Source organism: Bos javanicus, chromosome 3 (genome assembly GCF_032452875.1).
Source record: "Bos javanicus breed banteng chromosome 3, ARS-OSU_banteng_1.0, whole genome shotgun sequence".
NCBI lineage: Eukaryota > Metazoa > Chordata > Mammalia > Artiodactyla > Bovidae > Bos > Bos javanicus.
This window is the reverse complement of record NC_083870.1, coordinates 51,689,585-51,709,679: the sequence shown is the minus strand read 5'-3', so window position 1 is coordinate 51,709,679 and position 20,095 is coordinate 51,689,585. Positions and strand designations below refer to the sequence as shown.

Genomic DNA, 20,095 nt, shown 5'->3' with positions numbered 1-20,095 from the left:
GAAAAGGAGGAGTAAATATTTTATAGCAATAATCTAATCCACTGCATCCCTTTTGACTAAAACCCAGTGTGTTTATAGAGCCAGTATAGTGAGAAACCCATGAAACCAAAGACCCATTTCTACAACAGTCTAATGAGAGCATGCTGCTGCTGCTGCCAAGTCGCTTCAGTCGTGTCCGACTCTGTGCGACCCCATGGACTGCAGCCTACCAGGCTTCTCCATCCATGGGATTCTCCAGGCAACAACACTGGAGTGGGGTGCCATTTCCTTCTCCAATGCATGAAAGTGGAAAGTGAGAGTGAAGTCACTCAGTCGTGTCTGACTCTTAGCGACCCCATGGACTGCAGCCCACCAGGCTCCTCCATCCATGGGATTTTCCAGGCAACAGTACTGGAGTGGGGTGCCATTGCCTTCTCCCAATGAGAGCATAGATCAGGTCAATATTTTTAGAGGAGAAAAAATGGATGCAGTCTGGGGGTGTCAATACAGCATTGTAATTTAGTGTGATTACAATAAAATCAGAGACAGTGATTTCCAACAGCCATATATCATTCATATTTTGTGGTAATTCAGTCAGACTTGGCCTAATTTTGTCATCATGCAATTTTCTAGTCAAATGAATAATGTAATCTTGCTTATGACCTAGGTATGTGTAGTCTTTACCATGGTTTTCCAAACTCAGGTTTATGTAACCAGAGCTGAACTATTTCAGACTTTTTCTTTAAGTATAAATTCCCAAGAGAAGTTCTGAATCTTTAGGTCTATAATGGACCTGGGCATCTAAATTTTCAAAAAAACTACACTAGTAATTTTCTGGTCGAATCTTTAGGGTTTTCTATGTAGAGGATCACGTCATCTGCAAATAGTGAGAGTTTTACTTCTTCTTTTCCAATTTGGGTTCCTTTTATTTCTTTTTCTGCTCTGATTGCTGTGGCCAAAACTTCCAAAACTATGTTGAATAGTAATGGTGAAAGTGGGCACCCTTGTCTTGTTCCTGACTTTAGAGGAAATGCTTTCAATTTTTCACCATTGAGGATAATGTTTGCTGTGGGTTTGTCATATATAGCTTTTATTATGTTGAGGTATGTTCCTTCTATTCCTGCTTTCTGGAGAGTTTTTCTCATAAATGGATGTTGAATTTTGTCAAAGGCTTTCTCTGCATCTATTGAGATAATCATATGGTTTTTATTTTTCAATTTGTTAATGTGGTGTATTACATTGATTGATTTGCGGCTATTGAAGAATCCTTGCATCCCTGGGATAAAGCCCACTTGATCATGGTGTATGATCTTTTTAATGTGTTGTTGGATTCTGATTGCTAGAATTTTGTTAAGGATTTTTGCATCTATGTTCATCAGTGATATTGGCCTGTAGTTTTCTTTTTTTGTGGCATCTTTGTCAGGTTTTGGTATTAGGGTGATGGTGGCCTCATAGAATGAGTTTGGAAGTTTACCTTCCTCTGCAATTTTTTGGAAGAGTTTGAGCAGGATAGGTGTCAGCTCTTCTCTAAATTTTTGGTAGAATTCAGCTGTGAAGCCGTCTGGACCGGGGCTTTTGTTTGCTGGAAGATTTTTGATTACAGTTTCAATTTCCATGCTTGTGATGGGTCTGTTAAGATTTTCTATTTCTTCCTGGTCGAGATTTGGAAAGTTGTACTTTTCTAAGAATTTGTCCATTTCTTCCACGTTGTCCATTTTATTGGCATATAATTGTTGATAGTAGTCTCTTATGATCCTTTGTATTTCTGTGTTGTCTGTTGTGATCTCTCCATTTTCGTTTCTAATTTTGTTGATTTGATTTTTCTCCCTTTGTTTCTTGATGAGTCTGGCTAATGGTTTGTCAATTTTATTTATCCTTTCAAAGAACCAGAAAATTACTAGAAATAATCAATGACTATAGTAAAGTTGCAGGATATAAAATCAACACACAGAAATCCCTTGCATTCCTATACACTAATAATGAGAAAACGGAAAGAGAAATTAAGGAAACAATTCCATTCACCATTGCAATGGAAAGAATAAAATACTTAGGAATATATCTACCTAAAGAAACTAAAGACCTATATATAGAAAACTATAAAACACTGGTGAAAGAAATCAAAGAGGACACTAATAGATGGAGAAATATACCATGTTCATGGATTGGAAGAATCAATATAGTGAAAATGAGTATACTACCCAAAGCAATGTATAGATTCAATGCAATCCCTATCAAGCTACCAACAGTATTCTTCACAGAGCTAGAACAAATAATTTTACAATTTGTATGGAAATACAAAAAACCTCGAATAGCCAAAGCGATCTTGAGAAAGAAGAATGGAACTGGAGGAATCAACCTACCTGACTTCAGGCTCTACTACAAAGCCACAGTTATCAAGACAGTATGGTACTGGCACAAAGACAGAAATATAGATCAATGGAATAAAATAGAAAGCCCAGAGATAAATCCACGCACATATGGACACCTTATCTTTGACAAAGGAGGCAAGAATATACAATGGATTAAAGACAATCTCTTTAACAAGTGGTGCTGGGAAATCTGGTCAACCACTTGTAAAAGAATGAAACTAGACCACTTTCTAACACCATACACAAAAATAAACTCAAAATGGATTAAAGATCTAAACGTAAGACCAGAAACTATAAAACTCCTAGAGGAGAACATAGGCAAAACACTCTCTGACATACATCACAGCAGGATCCTCTATGACCCACATCCCAGAATATTGGAAATAAAATCAAAAATAAACAAATGGGACCTAATTAACCTTAAAAGCTTCTGCACATCAAAGGAAACTATTAGCAAGGTGAAAAGACAGCCTTCAGAATGGGAGAAAATAATAGCAAATGAAGCAACTGACAAACAACTAATCTCAAAAATATACAAGCAACTCCTACAGCTCAACTCCAGAAAAATAAACGACCCAATCAAAAAATGGGCCAAAGAACTAAATAGACATTTCTCCAAAGAAGACATACAGATGGCTAACAAACACATGAAAAGATGCTCAACATCACTCATTATCAGAGAAATGCAAATCAAAACCACTATGAGGTACCATTTCACACCAGTCAGAATGGCTGCGATCCAAAAGTCTACAAATAATAAGTGCTGGAGAGGGTGTGGAGAAAAGGGAACCCTCTTACACTGTTGGTGGGAATGCAAACTAGTACAGCCACTATGGAGAACAGTGTGGAGATTCCTTAAAAAACTGGAAATAGAACTGCCTTATGATCCAGCAATCCCACTGCTGGGCATACACACTGAGGAAACCAGAAGGGAAAGAGACACGTGTACCCCAGTGTTCATCGCAGCACTGTTTATAATAGCCAGGACATGGAAGCAACCTAGATGTCCATCAGCAGATGAATGGATAAGAAAGCTGTGGTACATATACACAATGGAGTATTACTCAGCCATTAAAAAGAATACATTTGAATCAGTTCTAATGAGGTGGATGAAACTGGAGCCTATTATACAGAGTGAAGTAAGCCAGAAGGAAAAACATAAATACAGTATACTAACGCATATATATGGAATTTAGAAAGATGGTAACAATAACCCAGTGTACGAGACAGCAAAAGAGACACTGATGTATAGAACAGTCTTATGGACTCTGTGGGAGAGGGAGAGGGTGGGAAGATTTGGGAGAATGACATTGAAACATGTAAAATATCATGTAAGAAACGAGTTGCCAGTCCAGGTTCGATACACGATACTGGATGCTTGGGGCTAGTGCACTGGGATGACCCAGAGGGATGGTATGGGGAGGGAGGAGGGAGGAGGGTTCAGGATGGGGAACACATGTATACCTGGGGCGGATTCATTTTGATATTTGGCAAAACTAATACAATTATGTAAAGTTTAAAAAAAAAAAAAAAAAACTACACTAGCAGATTCATACATACAGGTTTTGTAAACACCAAACTCAATATCTGCAGAAAGTACATAATTATGGTAGGAGAGTAGAAAGGTTAGTTTTAGAAACATATCTAGTATATATGCAGTAACGATGCACCCACCATTTCAATGATGTCAACATTCATTTCTCAATTACAGGGTATAGCAAATGTGTTCTTATTGGCCATGACTGGGGAGGCATGATTGCTTGGCTATTTGCCATCTGTTATCCAGAAATGGTGATGAAGCTTATTGTTATTAACTTCCCTCATCCAAATGTATTTACAGGTGAGTTTAAATTTCCATTAAGACATCTTTGATAGCATGACAACTCACTGTTGTCACTGACACTTGGATTAAAAACAGTAAAAGTCAATTAATGTAATATTTTTTAAATTAAGTGACTAAACTATGGTATTAGCACACATAAATATCAGTTATCTTGGCTTTAAATGTTCCTGAAGAGTCAAAGGAAGTGTAGCTTTATATTTGCTTGCATAATCTTATTTTTTTTAGAAGACATTTTACTGCTAACTTGGGGAGAGTTAAAGGAAAAATGCAGTAACATTACTTTGACAGCAAAGAATCTTGACAGCCTAGAAATAAATTTTCCTCTTGCTTGACTGCTTTGAATATCAAGAATGGCAGCGTTCTTTAATGCAGCAGTTCTCAAATTTTTGGTCTCCTTTATACTTTTAAATGGAGAAGGCAATGGCACCCCACTCCAGTACTCTTGCCTGGAAAATCCCATGGACAGAGGAGCCTGGTGGGCTTGCAGTCCATGGGGTCGCTAGAAGTCCGACATGACTGAGCGACTTCACTTTCACTTTTCACTTTCATGCATTGGAGAAGGAAATGGCAACCCATTCCAGTGTTCTTGCCTGGAGAATCCTAGGGACAGGGGAGCCTGGTGGGCTGTCATCTATGGGGTCGCACGGAATTGGACACGACTGAAGTGACTTAGCAGTAGCAGTATACTTTTAAAAATTATTGAAGACCCCACTGAACATTTGTTTATATGAGTTATACCCATATGCATTGACTGTATTGGAAATTAAAAATGAGAAATTTCTAAATGTTTATGTATTCATTCATTAAAAAATAATTAATCCAGTACATATTAACATGTATAACATTTTACTGAAAATGAACTACATCTTCCAAAACAAAATTTTAGTGAGAAGAGTGTCATTATTTTACATTTTTGCAAACCTCTTTAATTTTTGGCTTAATAGAAGACAGCTGGATTCTCAGACCTGCTTCTACATTCAATCTGTTGCGAATGTTTGAATTGAAGTATATGAAGAAATCTGGCCTCACACAGATTTGTAATTGGAAAAGGGAGGAGTATTTTAATAACCTTTTCAAATAAGTGTGGATATTCTCCTTTAATACTACACCAAACTAAAAAAATTGGTGATTTCTTAAAGGTTAGTAACAATGTGCAATCTGATGTCATATTAATGAACTTTTCATATTCTGTCACATTAAAATCCATTGGTCTCTCTAGCCCTTTGAATGGATTTTTTTTTACCTATGCATGATTTTGCAGTCATCATGCATTGAAAGATGTTGGTTCATTGAGTTATGCAGGTCTTCCATAAATTGACACATTTCAGTATATGATATCAAAGAATCACTTTCATTAATATCACCCCAATTTCATCAAAAAAGTCTTTATAGAAAAGCTGTCAAGCTCACAGTAGCAGATACAAGTTTCCAAAATTCTGATTTTCATTTGAAAGCTTGAACTTGATAATTGACAACAAACACCGATTGTTTTCCCTCAAATGACAGGCTTGCTTTGTTCATTTTCAGGAGACTATCTGCTAAATACCCAAGTCTGACTGATGATAGTTTGTTAGTCATTCTCTCAAGTAAAAATGATATTTTATTAAAAAGGCAGCTAATTCAACTTAACAGCTGAAGAATTGCTTTTCCTCTAGATAATCGTTGATTTTGGTATTCAACAGAACTGCCTTATATATATATTATATATTTAAATATGTATATATATTTTCTAACTGCATCACAAGACACATACAAAAGGTAGAAATTTAATAAAATTAATAATTTTTGCTATTTCATCAAACACATTCATAAGTGAAACTGCCACTTCACTTTATGTATTTATTTACAGCAAGTGTGTGGTGTGAAGAATACGATGTATTATAAACAGTGTGGTATTGTTTCGTGCTACGGCTTTGATTTGTGCTCAGGCAACAATGGCTTTATCTACTATTGCCTTTGTACCATATGTGCAAATGTCAGAAAAATGAGAAAAACTAATAGTATTGTATTGAAATAGTTTGACCACCTGGATCTTTTGAAAGGGTCTTGAGGATCCCCACGGGTCCACATGGGATATGTTTCAGAACCTCTGCTATAAAGAGAACTCTTAAAAGAATGATTTAAAACAAACAAGCAAACAAAAACAAAACAACCACCACCTGTGAAAATGGCTAGGCATACTTTTATTTGGTTTTGACATAAGTTATAATTTTGTCCTCTTTCTTCTTGTCAAATTTTCTGAGGTTCAGTACTGTCACAATCCACAGTATTGTCCCCCAAGAAAAAAAATTCAGAACAACATATTTTTATTTCTTCTTCAAAATTAGAGAAGGTGAAGGAGAAATGGAACATGACTACATAAATATTGTATAAATATGTGTAAAAGTTAAATTTTAGGTACATATCCAATTATCCTATCTTGGTTAAGGTAAATAGTGCGACTGCTTAGGAATCAAATATCAAACTGAGGTTCATCATATTTCTCTCAGTTGCCTTAGGCAATAGAAGTTGTGCTACATGCTTGTTCAGTTGATCAGGACCCTAGCGTAAATGTAATTTTGGTGGTACTGCTATACGGGAGCTTCCCAGGTGGCACTAATGGTAAAGAACCACCTGCCAATGCAGCAAACATGAGAGATGTGGGTTCAATCCCTGGGTCGGGAAGATCCTCTGAAGGAGGGATGGCAACCAACTCCAGTATTCTTGGAGAATCCCATGGACAGAGGAGCCTGGCAGGCTACAGTCTATTGGGTCACAGAGAGTCAGACACGACTGAAGCAACACATGCACTGCTATTGTGCATACTGTAATTGATCATTGTAATTGTAATTATAATTGATCATTCAAGTAAGAAAATACTTGAATATTTCTGGAACTATTAATAATAGGTTCAACCCCGGTCAGGTCAATATGAGGTCTTTAAGTCATATGAATATATTTTCCCCTTAATGGTATTGATATCTCTTAATGCAGGGCTAAGTAAATCTTACTCAATGATGACTTTACAAAAAGTATAAGCATAACAGTGCTCTACTTATCTGAGAAATATAATTTTTAAAAATCCAACCATGATGAGTACAGTTACAATATTAGAAATGAGGGGAAAAAATCACCTCTATAGTGAGGAAAATTTAGTACACAATACACAAGTATGCACATTTAATGTGTGTGTGTGTGTGTTAGTCGCTCAGTCGTGTTCAACTCTTTGCGACCCCGTGGACTGTATCCTACCGGGTTCTTCTGTCCGTGGAATTCTCCAGGCAAGAACACTGGAGTGGGTTGCCATTTCCTTCTCCAACATTTAATATGTATGATCACATTATTCCCTAGTTTTAAAACTTCAGTGTCTTCCCAAAGCACTTAAAATTGTTATCATTCTGGCCTTACCTAACTGGGCTTCTGCTTTTCTTTCTGACTCATCTCATAACCATCTCCTCTCCTCATTCACTACATACCAGCCACCCTGGCCTTCTTTCTGCTTCTTTAATGTGCCAAGCACAGGACCTACTTTCTTTTCCTTGACATTCTTCCTACATCCCCAGAGAAGCCTATTTCACCACCTTTACTAAATAATAGTTCCTCTCCCATACCACCCAACCATTGCTTTCAATCAGATTACCATGTTTAATTTTCTTTATGGTATTTTTGCTAACCAAAATGATCTTTCAAGTATTCATTACTTATTTATTATGTAAGTTCTTGGTGAATGGGAACCTCTTTTCTCTTGTTCACACTAAATCCCCTCACACATAGTAGATATTCAAAAATTCATTAAATGAAGGCATTTTCTAGATACATGAATGAATTTAAAGGAAATGCTTTAGTTTCTGTTGAGGCCAAATGAATAAGATATTTAAATCAGCCTGCCAGGAAAATCTTTTAAACAATAGACATTTCCCCCATGTATCCTTAGGAAAAGTGTTAAGTCACTGATAATAACCTTGGAGAAAAGGCAATGTTGTTTGAGTTTTCGTATTCCTTTTGAGTCCATACTTCACGAAGTGGAACTTTCTTTTTATTCAAAGTGCTATAAATATTTAAAATACAAAAAATATCCAAAATAAAATATACAAACATAGAAATTGTTCCAAAGAGAAATATACGGAAGCCTTATTTGTGAATACTTTTATGGGATCATCTCAAAGGTGAAATTGTCTTAAAAAGAAGTTACTTCAATAGTAATTCATATCACTTGGATAAGGTCTAACATGGCATTTTAATTTCAGAATATATTTTACGACACCCGGCCCAGCTGTTCAAATCCAGCTATTATTACTTCTTCCAGATACCATGGTTCCCAGAATTTATGTTCTCCATAAATGATTTCAAAGTAAGTCAAATATGGTGATGGATATTAGCCAGACTTACTGTCTGTGATCTTATTGTTTATGATTATTTTGAAGTATATACAAATATTGAATCATTATGTTGTACACTTGAAACTAACATAATATGATATGTTAATTATACCTCAGTTAAAGTAAGAAAAGATTGGTGCCCAAGAGGATAACAAATTAGGAAGTTAAGAATAAAACAAAGATAGACTAAAGCACTGAAAACAAACAAAAAAAACAACAAAACCAGTCCTCCTTATGTTGTTCTGATTTTAAATAATCATTTATTGTATATCTGTTATGTGTTATGCACTGTCTTAGGCATCTCCTCCAATGCAAAAAAAAAGAAATATAGTTCCCACAGAATGGCAGGATAAATGCTTCATAATTTCCCTTTATAAACAATGCCCAGAGTAATGAGTTGGTGCCCTCGAAGCCCCCAGTGATGACCAATGCAGGTTTTTTCCATATCATTATGAGTTCATGATTTTTGAAAATCTGTTTGCTATGGATGGCATCACTGACTTGATGGACATGAGTTTGAGCAAGCTCCCAGAGCTGGTGATGGACAGGGAAGCCTGGCGTGCTGCAGTCCCTGGGGTCGCAAAAAGTCAGACATGACTGAGCGACTGAACTGAACTGAACTGATGTATCAACTGATCACAGTCTTTATTCTCTTTGATGCCCAAATTTTTACAAGTCTGTGTGCTCATGACACAAGAGCCCTTTGTCAGTAGTAGCTTGCCTCCTTAACGTCCTAAGTTCATTATTTATGTCCTGTTCCAGATCTGGAATCAGTCATTTACTGAAGGAGCTCTGGCTCCTATTAGCAGGATATAGTATTTAGAGACCATGATTTAGGTGATCATTGTTACTGAATTTTCATTGCTCCTGGATCTTTCCATTGGACAGGATTTGGACTTACATATTTTTTGATGCTGATTCCCTGGTAGCTCAGACGGTTAAGTGTCTGCCTACAATGCGGGAGATTTTTTAGACAGAAAAAAAATTATGAGTTCTTATCCACATTTCCAAAGCAAATTTAAGACTACAGAATTTTTACATAACTTCCATGATGTTATATGAAACATATATACGGTTTTAAGTTAAAAGTCTAATAAAACAATGTACATTCAGAGGAGTCTTACTTATCTCTGTTTCTCTATCTCCATCCTATTTCTTCTTTCTCCCATAGGAAACCATTTTGGCTAGTGTTGTTTCATCTTTTTATTTTTTCTATTAAAAACATAAGCAAATGTGCATATATTTGTTTTCTCCTTTTTTCACAAAAGATAACATTCTATTAATATAAACACTATTTTCCACCCTTGCTTCGTTTTGCCACTTAACAGTATATCCTGCAGATGACTCCACCATCAGCATAGAGATTGTCTCCATCTTTTCTTAGAGTCCTAAAAACACTAATATGCCATTGTGTGGCTATGCCATAGTTTATTCAACCACTACTACCCCACCCACTGATAAACATTTGTTCCCATTCTTTTTCTGTCACAAATAAGGTTGCAACGAATCACCTCCTGCACATGTCATTTAATATTTTTGCAAGCATGTTTTGGGGTTGAGGGTCTAATTTTAAACAAGAATTCCAAATAGCCAGTGGAAATCTGCTGTATGACTCAGGGAGCTCAAACCAGTGCTCTGTGACAACCTAGAGGGGTGGGATAAGGTGGGAAGTGGGAGGGAGGTTCAAGAGGGCGTGGACATATGTATACCTATGGCTGATTCATATTTTTATATGGCAGAAACCAACACAATATTGTAAAGCAATTACCCTCCAATTAAAAATAAATTTTTTACAAAAGAATCCCAATAATTCTGATTCAGCTAGTTACATATTTTGAGAAATGCCGGTATAGAGATTTCAGATTGTAGGGGGGACCCATTTGTGAGTCATGATATAAGTTTTGCAATTCAGTAAAGTGACTTGCAGTTTGAATTCTTAAATATAAAGTGGAACAGAATTGAAGATAGCACTACATGCTGTAATAAGTATGAGAATTATTTCTTTAAACTTTTGTTTTAGAAATATATATGTAGATCTATGAACTGGATCATGATGTAAAATGTGTTTGTTACTCTAGGTTGTGGTCAAAAAGAAGTTCAAACGGGGTGGTGGTGGATTGGTTGTCAGTAAACAGATAAACAGTTGTTAGCTGGAATATTAGGGTAGGCTTTAGGATAGAGATAATACTTAGCTCAGCAGAATGTGAATACACACCAAGAAAACAGGATGCTTTTCATAAAGGTGAAGTGTGGAAAAAAAGGTGAAGTGTGCATGGGGGACTAAAGGGAAGAATATCAAAAATAAAGCCAGGTCGGCAGAAATGTATAAAATGTGCTTGTAAACAATGAGGTCTCCAACCTGGCTAGAGCAGAAGTTGGGAGCAGTCACTGCACACTGACCATCATTCTCTTTCAGAAGCCAAATATTTAGTTACTGTGAAGTAGCTGAAAAGTCTTAGTTATTCTTTTCTCACTTACCAGGTTTTGAAACATCTGTTTACTAGTCACAGCACTGGCATTGGAAGAAAAGGATGTCGACTAACAACAGAAGATCTTGAAGCTTATATTTATGTTTTTTCTCAGCCTGGAGCATTAAGTGGTCCAATTAACCATTACCGAAATATCTTCAGGTCAGTATAATTTGTTCTTTTTAGTTAAACAAAATATTTATTCCCTACAGAGCCAATATTCGATTTCTAAAATTAAGTTCACCATTTATCCAGATACTCAAATTATTTTGGTTTTTATAAGTTGCATAATCTTTTTTTTTATAGAAAATTAAACATATGGAAAAATAAAGAGAATACACTAGATATCCCATGTAGATGTAACTTGTTTTATCCATAACTCTATCCACTTCTGTCCCTTTGGACTTTGAATAGATGTATATTTTTAGTTATATTTTAAAATAATCATTTAAAAAATATCTGTTAAGCACTTTCTATATTCTGGACTATGCCAGCACTCAGAATACTATAATGAGCAAAATGAGACAAGGTCCTCGATCTCACAAAACTTGTAGCTGAGTAGAGAAAACAGCATCAAGCAAACAACTGCAGTAATGAATGTATAGTTACAAACTAACATGAAGACTTTGAAAGAAAGGGATGAGAATGGAAGAAATAATGTTTGAATGAGGAAATAAAGGATGAGTTTGGTATTGACTGGATAAAGTTTAGGGTAGGGAGACTGGCATTCCAGAAAAAGAAAATAGCCTCTTCCAAGGCTGTGCAGGAAGATGGAAGGCTATGGTTTTAAGTAACAAAGTGGCAGAGCACAGAAAGTGAGGATGCATAGAAGAGAAGGGAATGAGAATAAGTCCGAGAGGTAGGCAGTGGCTGGTTAAGCAGAGCCAAGGAGACCATATTAAGAGCCATGAATGTGAAGCCAGTGAGTGAGAGTTTCAAGCAGAAAAATGATCCAATTTGTATTTGGATATATTCACTCAATATGGAGAATGTGCTGAAAGAGTGAATGTGGTGAAACTTCAGAAATCCAGGTTAAAGAAGATGGCAGCTTGAACTATTCTGAAAGCAGTAGAGATGGGGAGCGTGGATAGGTTTAAGAGATATTTAAGAGATAAGTTGACACAGTTGATAACGGGTTGGATGGGGAACTGAGAAGAAGACAGATGTCAAAGATAACTCCTGAATCCCTGCCATGAACAACTCTACAGATAGGCCAATCACTGAGACAGAAAGTACTAGAAGAGAACTCATTTTGAGGTCATAAATTTTATTGATCTTAGACTAGTTGACTTTGAAATGGTGTCTTAGATTATTCAAATAGTCAGTAGGCTACAAGGGTCTGGAACTCAGAGGAGAGAATCTGGGGTGAGGATATGTGATATCTTGGAGTCACTAACAGATAAATGAGGCTTTTGTTTCAGAAGATATTGTCTAGACAGAAAATCAGAGAAGGCAATGGCACCCCACTCCAGTACTCTTGCCTGGAAAATCCCATGGACGGAGGAGCCTGGTGGGCTGCAGTCCATGCGGTCACCAAGAGTCAGACACGACTTACCTTTCACTTTTCACTTTTATGCATTGGAGAAGGAAATGGCAACCCGCTCCAGTGTTCTTGCTTGGAGAATCCCAGGGATGGGGGAGCCTGGTGGGCTGCCATCTATGGGGTCGCACAGAGTCGGACACAACTGAAGTGACTTAGCAGCAGACAGAAAATATAGTGTGAAAGATAAGACATGGAAATTTGAGTTTGGACGTACATAGGAGAAAAAATATTCTCTTTGAGTATTAGCAGCCACAGCCTGCCTTAAAAATGTTTAGGGGTTTGAATTTATGCTACTACCATAATACTAGAATTCTTAGGGGAAAAATTCTATTTTAACATCCTCATAGGCTGGTAACACTCCCTAGGAAACCTAGCAGAAACAAAGACAGAATCTCTCTGGAAGGTACACCTCAATTCAGACTCACAATATCCCCACAGATAAGGTCCACTGAAGATGAGCTGATAATCCAAATTACAAAAAATACCAACCCACCAATAGTGAGTCAGAACACAATTGCAGCAGAACTCCTAAAATTTTCAAATAATAGAAGTAATAAAGACTGTAAAGTAAGTTTAAATTATTAAATATGAAAGAATAAAAATATGAGTAAAGAATAAGGAAAATATCATGACAGGATGGAAAGGACTGGAAAAGAACCAAAAGAACTTCTAGAAATGAAAAGTATGTTATTGAAGTCTTAAAATCCATAAGTAAGTTAAATTGCAGGTCAGACAAGCTATGGAGGGTTATGAATTGGAAGGTAGATCTAAAAAGAATTACCTAGAATTTCACTTAGATAGATAAAGAAATGAAAACACAAAAGACAGGTTATATTTGACATGTACAATGGAATTAGAAATCATATAAATAGATAAATGATAGGTAGATAGATAAAGTTGGAAATCACTCACATATAATATATATGTAATAATTTGTTTTCTAGTAAAATAAAATAATAGAAATAGAATATTATTTCCAAAGCAGTAGAAAGGGACTGCTGCTGCTGCTGCTGCTAAGTCGCTTCAGTCGTGTCCAACTCTGTGCGACCCCATAGACGGCAACCTACCAGGCTTCCCCGTCCCTGGGATTCTCCAGGCAAGAACACTGGAGTGGGTGTTCTTGAAAATTGCCATTTCCTTCTCCAATGCAGGAAAGTGAAAAGTGGAAGTGAAGTCATTCAGTCGTGTCTGACTCTTAGTGACCCCATGGACTGCAGCCCACCAGGCTCCTCCGTCCATGGGATTTTCCAGGCAAGAGTACTGGAGTGGGGTGCCATTGCCTTCTCCAAGAAAGGGACTAGAAACTATCAATTCAAAAGAAGGCAGGAAAGGAGAAAAAGGAAGCAAAGCAGGGTAAATAGAAAGCACAAAATAAGAAGTCAAAAACAATTTCAATATGTCAATAAACACAATAAATATTAATGTGTTACACCTACCAGTTAAAAACCAAAATGTCGGATTTGATTGAGATACGAGTAAATCACAAAGACACAAAAAGGTTGAAAGTAAGAGGATAGAAAAAAGTTGTAGCAGGTGTTACTTTAAATGAAACAAAATCTCTCAAATTCTTTGAATATGAAATCCATGAGACTATATGAATGAAAAGAGAGGTAAATCCACATCTTCTTTTTTGACTAACAACAACAACAAAATGTACAAGTATAAAAATATATGTGTATTTTTTGAAAAATAGAGATGTTGATTTAAAAGGTACTTGTGTTAGTCACTCAGTCGTATCCTGGACTCTTTTGACCCCGTGGACTGTGGCCCGCCAGGCTCCTACTTCCATGGAATTCTCCATGCAACAATAGTGGAGTGGACTGCCATTCCCTTCTCCAGGGAAACTTCTTGACCCATGGATCCAACCCAGGTCTCCTGCGTTGCAGACAGATTCTTTACCATCTGAGCCACCTGAAAAGTCCCAAAAGGTACTTGTAGGTAATAATTTATCAAGCAAGGCAGACAGACATTGCAAAGGCTACAGGTTACATTTTATAGGATATAGCAACATTGTCTGAAGCTCATGTTTTGTCATTTGCTTTTCACAAATAACATTTAAGAGAGTTATTATGAGAGAAAAATACATTTTCACACCAGTCTAAATTTTGGACAGGAGATAAGAATGCTGGTTTTAAAATGTTCTCAATTTATCCCTTTATCAGAGGGTTAGCTATGTGATGCAAAACAGTATGTTTTAAGTAGCTATAAGGAAAGAGGGAAAATATTCTCATATTTTGTGATTCTTTTACTAACGATTAATCATTCATTAGGAGGACTTGCATTCCCAAGAGTAAGCTCTAGAATCCTGTTAATTATCTTGGAGAGAAAAAACAAAACAAAAAAAAATGGAGGCCTGTGAAGTTCAAAACTCACAGTTTTACATACAGGCAAAAGATAATTTTAAACTAGATTGTTGTAGGTTAATGTGAGGTGCTCGGTCGTGTCCGACTCTTATGCGACTCCATGGACTGTGGCCTGCCAGGCTCCTTTGTCCATGGAATTATCCAGGCAAGAATACTAGAGTGGTCTGCTGTTCCCTTCTCCAGGGTATCTTCCTGACCCAGGGATGAAACTTAGGTCTCCTGCACTGCAGGCAGATTCTTTACTGTCTAAGCCACCAGGGAAGCCCCTGATGTAGGTTAAATCTAGCTCAAACCTTCTGAAAGCTCAACTGACCCCTTGACTCTTTGTACGTACAGTAATCAAGGTAATACAAAAAAGTAATACAAAAAAGATCTTCATGACCCAGATAATCACGATGGTGTGATCACTCACCTAGAGCCAGACATCCTGGAATGTGAAGTCAAGTGGGCCTTAGGAAGCATCACTATGAACAAAGCTAGTGGAGGTGATGGAATTCCAGTGGAGCTATTCCAAATCCTGAAAGATGATGCTGTGAAAGTGCTGCACTTAATATGCCAGCAAATTTAGAAAACTCAGCAGTGGCCACAGGACTGGAAAAGGTCAATTTTCATTCCAATCCCAAAGAAAGGCAATGCCAAAGAATGCTCAAACTACCACACAATTGCACTCATCTCACGCTAGTAGTGATGCTTAAAATTCTCCAAGCCAGGCTTCAGCAATACTTGAACCATGAATTTCTAGATGTTCAAGCTGGTTTTAGAAAAGGCAGAGGAACCAGAGATCAAATTGCCAGCATCTGTTGGATCACTGAAAAAGCAAGAGAGTTCCAGAAAAATATCTATTTCTGCTTTATTGACTATGCCAAAGCCTTTGACTGTGTGGATCACAATAAACTGTGGAAAATTCTGAAAGAGATGGACATACCAGACCACCTGACCTGCCTCTTGAGAAATCTGTATGCAGGTCAGGAAGCAACAGTTAGAACTGGACATTGAACAACAGACTGGTTCCAAATAGGAAAAGGACTATGTCAAGGCTGTATATTGTCACCCAGCTTATTTAACTTATATGCAGAGTACATCATGAGAAATGCTGGGCTGGAGGAAGCACAAGCTGGAATCAAGATTGCCTGGAGAAATATCAATAACCTCAGATATGTAGATGACACCACCCTTATGGCAGAAAGTGAAGAGGAATTAAAAAGCCTCTTGATGACAGTGAAAGAGGAGAGTGGAAAAAGTTGGCTTAAAGCTCAACATTCAGAAAACTAAGATCATGTCATTGGGTCCCATCACTTCATGGGAAATAGATGGGGAAACAGTGAAAACAGTGGCTGACTTTATTTTTCTGGGCTCTAAAATCAATGCAGATGGTTATTGCAGCCATGAAATTAAAAGACACTTACTCCTTGGAAGGAAAGATATGACCAAGCTAGACAGCATATTGAAAAGCAGAGACATTACTTTGCCAACAAAGGTCCGTCTAGTCAAGGCTATGGTTTTTCCAGTGGTCATGTATGGATGGGAAAGTTGGACTATAAAGAAGGCTGAGTGCAGAAGAATTGATGCTTTTGAACTGTGGTGTTGGAGAAGACTCTTGAGAGTCCCTTGGACTGCAAGGAGATCCAACCAGTCCATTCTAAAGGAGACCAGTCCTTGGTGTTCATTGGAAGGACTGATGTTGAAGCTGAAACTCCAATACTTTGGCCACCTGATGCAAAGAGCTGACTCATTTGAAAAGATCCTGATGCTGGGAAAGATTGAGGGCAGGAAGAGAAGGGGACGACAGAGGATGAGATGCTTGGATGGCATCACCGACTCAATGGACATGGGTTTGGGTGGACTCTGGGAGTTGGTGATAGACAGGGAAACCTGGCGTGCTGCGGTTCATGGGGTCACAAAGAGTCGGACATGACTGAGTGACTGAACTGAACTGAACTGAACTGAGTCAAGGTCAAGTACATCATTAAAAACAAGGTTATACAAATATAATGACTACAAATAAAGTATAGTACATTATATTCAGGTATGAAAATCACCCTAAGGTCTCCCCAGGACCATACTTCCATCCAAGGACTCTCCAAAATTTGGACCCAAGGAATCATAATGAACTTGGAATTGGACTAGTTATAGGAATAGCCTGCAAAAACATTTTTGAAAGCCTAAACTGATAACAAAGCATCACATAACAAAGCAAAATTTGACAGACTTACTAGAAAAAAACGGCAAATCCACAGTTACTATTGGAGATTTTCATCCACTTCTCTCAGAAACTGATCAATCAAGCAGAAAATTAATAAAGATATAGATTTAAACAATCCAATTAACATCTTTAATGTGATGATCAACTCTAGAATCCTGCGCCCAACAATTAGAAAATACACAATATTTTTAAGCACATATCATAAGGATTGATTTTTACATACTGGACCATAAAGCAAGCCTTAACCAAAGGATCAATATCATATAGATTGTGTTCTCTGAACACAATGTGGTGGGAAATTGACAGCAACAAACTTTTAGAAAACTCAATACAGTCAGAAAAATCTCAAACTTCTATATTACTTGTGGATCAAAAAAATCATATCAGAAGCTAGTAAACACAGAAAAAAGTATTACAGCCTGTAGAATACAGTTAAAACAATACTTAGAAATATATGTATGGTTTTTCATGCTTATATTAGAAAAGAAGATTCAAGTCAAGATATTTGGAAAAGAACAACATGTAAACAAAAATAAATTAGAAGGAAAATAAAATTAGGTAAAAAGCAGAAATTAATACAATAAATAACAAAGAAACAATAGAGAGAATCAACAAACGCAGATTTTTTGAACACTATTAATATAGGTAAACTTTTGGCAAGACTGGTGTAAAAAAGGCATGAACAAACTATATCAGGAAGGAGAAAATAGATATAAGTACAAACATAACAGATATTAAAATATAAAGTTTTATGTTAATAAATTTGAGAATGTTGACAACATGGGTAGTTTTTAGGAAAAGCTTAACACACAAAACTGACTCATGAAGATAGAAAACCTGAATAGATATACACATTAAAGAAATTGGGTTATTAATTTAAGCATATCTATAAACTACATATACATACACACCCACACAAAGAAGCCTAAGTGGTTTTACACATAAATTATACCTCAGAAAATCCCACTCTTTTAAAAAAAAATTATTTATTTATTTTTGATTACCCTGGGTCTTCGTTGCTGTGATGTCTTTCTGTGGTTGCAGTGAGCGGGGACTTCTCTTTGTTGCAGTGCGTGGGCTTCTCACTGTGGTCCCTTCTCTTGTCACGGAGCATGCACGGGCTCTAGAGTACAAGGGCTTCAGTAGTTGCAACTCATGGGCCTCATAGCAGGTGTGCTTCAGTAGTTGTGGCTTATGGGCTCTAGAGTATGAGCTCAGAAATTGTGGTGCATGGGCCTAGTTACTCCATGGCATGTGGGATCTTCCTGGATCAGAGATCAAACCCATGTCTCCTGCATTGGCAGACAGATTCTTTACCAATGAGCCACCAGGGAAGCCCCAGAAAATCCCACTCTTAGACTTGGCTCTTTCAGACATTATAAAAAGAAGGTATATACTTCAGCTCATTTTCTCAGGTTGGTATAACTTCCATAACAAAACAAGACAAGGATTGTATAACACAGAAAATTAGATCAAGTTATGTTGTAAATATAGATCCATAAATTCAAAATAAAATACTATCAAACAGAATCTAGCATGCATTAACAATTAAACCTAACAGCATTAAAACCCATTAACTTACCACATTAACAGGTTAAAGGGAAAAATAAGATCATCTAGGTAAATTAAGAAAAAGCGTTTATTAAAATCCAACACATCTAACTACTATGTAGACTAGAAGCAGAGGATAGAAGGTGGACCTCAGATAAACCTGAATTGCCTGCAGGGATATTTCTGGGGGAAAGACATTTGCTTTACTCAGTTGTCTAAGAAAAAAATCAGGGGTTTGTACTGGTTATTTGCACCTGGAGCACTGGCAGGCATATAAAAATATATTCTGGGAATCAGAGCCAAGAGGATCAAAAACCTCCACTAAAAGGGCAAAATTCTTTGTGGTGCTGTTCACAGCTGTATTTTCATGGGAAACTGGGGGACCTGACAAGTCCTAGTTCTATCTAAGAGAATAATACATTATTTCTTGCTTTATAAAATCATCTTTGTAAGTTTTCTTCTCATTTGCCATTAAACCTGATATCTCTATGTCTATTAGTGTCTTTCTGTTAATCATATTAGGCTTCCCTGGTGGCTCAGATGGTAGAAGAATCTGCCTTCAATGCAGGAGACCAGGGTTTGATCCCTGGGTCAGGAAGATATCCTGGAGAAGGGAATGGCAATCCACTCCAGTATTCTTGCCTGCAGAATTCCATGGACAGAGGAATTCTGTTAATCATATTATGGTTTCATTATGACAGCAATGCAGAAGGTACTTCTGTCTACCAGAAACCTGTAGTAAACATCATACCTTGTGATGAAACACTGAAAACATTCCCTTGAAAAATAAAGACTAAGGGTAACTTGTCTGCTATAACTGCTTCTCTTCTCTTCAACACTGTATTGAAAGTCTTAGCTAGCACATTAAAAAAAAAACAACTGAAGTTTATGTATAGATAATGTAGTTATATGGGCTTCCCTGGGGCACTGGTGGTCAAGAACCCACCTGCCAATGCAGGAGACATAAGAGATGCTGGTTCAATCCATGGTCAGAAAGATCCCCTAGAGAAGGGAATGGCAACCCACTCCAGTTTTCTTGCCTGGAGAATCCCATGGACAGAGGAGCCTGGCAGGCTACAGTCTATGGGATTGCAAGCAGTTAGACATGACTGAAGCAACTTAGCACACACCCACACACAATGTAGTTATACGGGCTTCCCAGGATGGCGCTAGTGGTAAAGAATCCGCTGGCCAGTGCAGGAGACATTAGAGACGCAGGTTGGATCCCTGGGTAGGGAAGATCCCCTCGAGTAGGAAATGGCAACCCACTTCACTATTCTTGCCTGGGAAATCCCATACACAGAGGAGCCTGGCGAGCTACAGTCCATGGGGTTGCAAAGCCTTGGACATGACCGAGCAACTGAGCAGGCAAGCACGCAATGTAGTTATATATTTAGAGACAGGGAAAATCTACAGGA

General features: G+C 37.3%; 1 protein-coding gene and 1 long non-coding RNA gene across 2 annotated transcripts in view; one reads left to right on the top strand and one right to left on the bottom strand.

Annotated features, from left to right (window-relative positions):
* EPHX4 (epoxide hydrolase 4) overlaps nt 1–20,095 on the top strand; it is a 37,436-nt gene that overhangs the window by 11,856 nt on the left and 5,485 nt on the right. Inside the window, exons 4-6 of the mRNA XM_061411238.1 lie at nt 4,060–4,188; nt 8,418–8,521; nt 11,031–11,179. Of these exons, the coding sequence (XP_061267222.1) occupies nt 4,060–4,188; nt 8,418–8,521; nt 11,031–11,179 (382 nt within the window). The remainder of the gene's footprint in view (nt 1–4,059; nt 4,189–8,417; nt 8,522–11,030; nt 11,180–20,095) is intronic.
* The window catches only part of LOC133244291 (uncharacterized), a 32,554-nt gene continuing 25,031 nt past the window's right edge, over nt 12,573–20,095 (bottom strand). Inside the window, exons 2-4 of the long non-coding RNA XR_009735357.1 lie at nt 18,131–18,418; nt 17,137–17,196; nt 12,573–14,471 (exon numbers count right to left, since the gene is read on the bottom strand). This is a non-coding gene — a long non-coding RNA (uncharacterized LOC133244291). The remainder of the gene's footprint in view (nt 14,472–17,136; nt 17,197–18,130; nt 18,419–20,095) is intronic.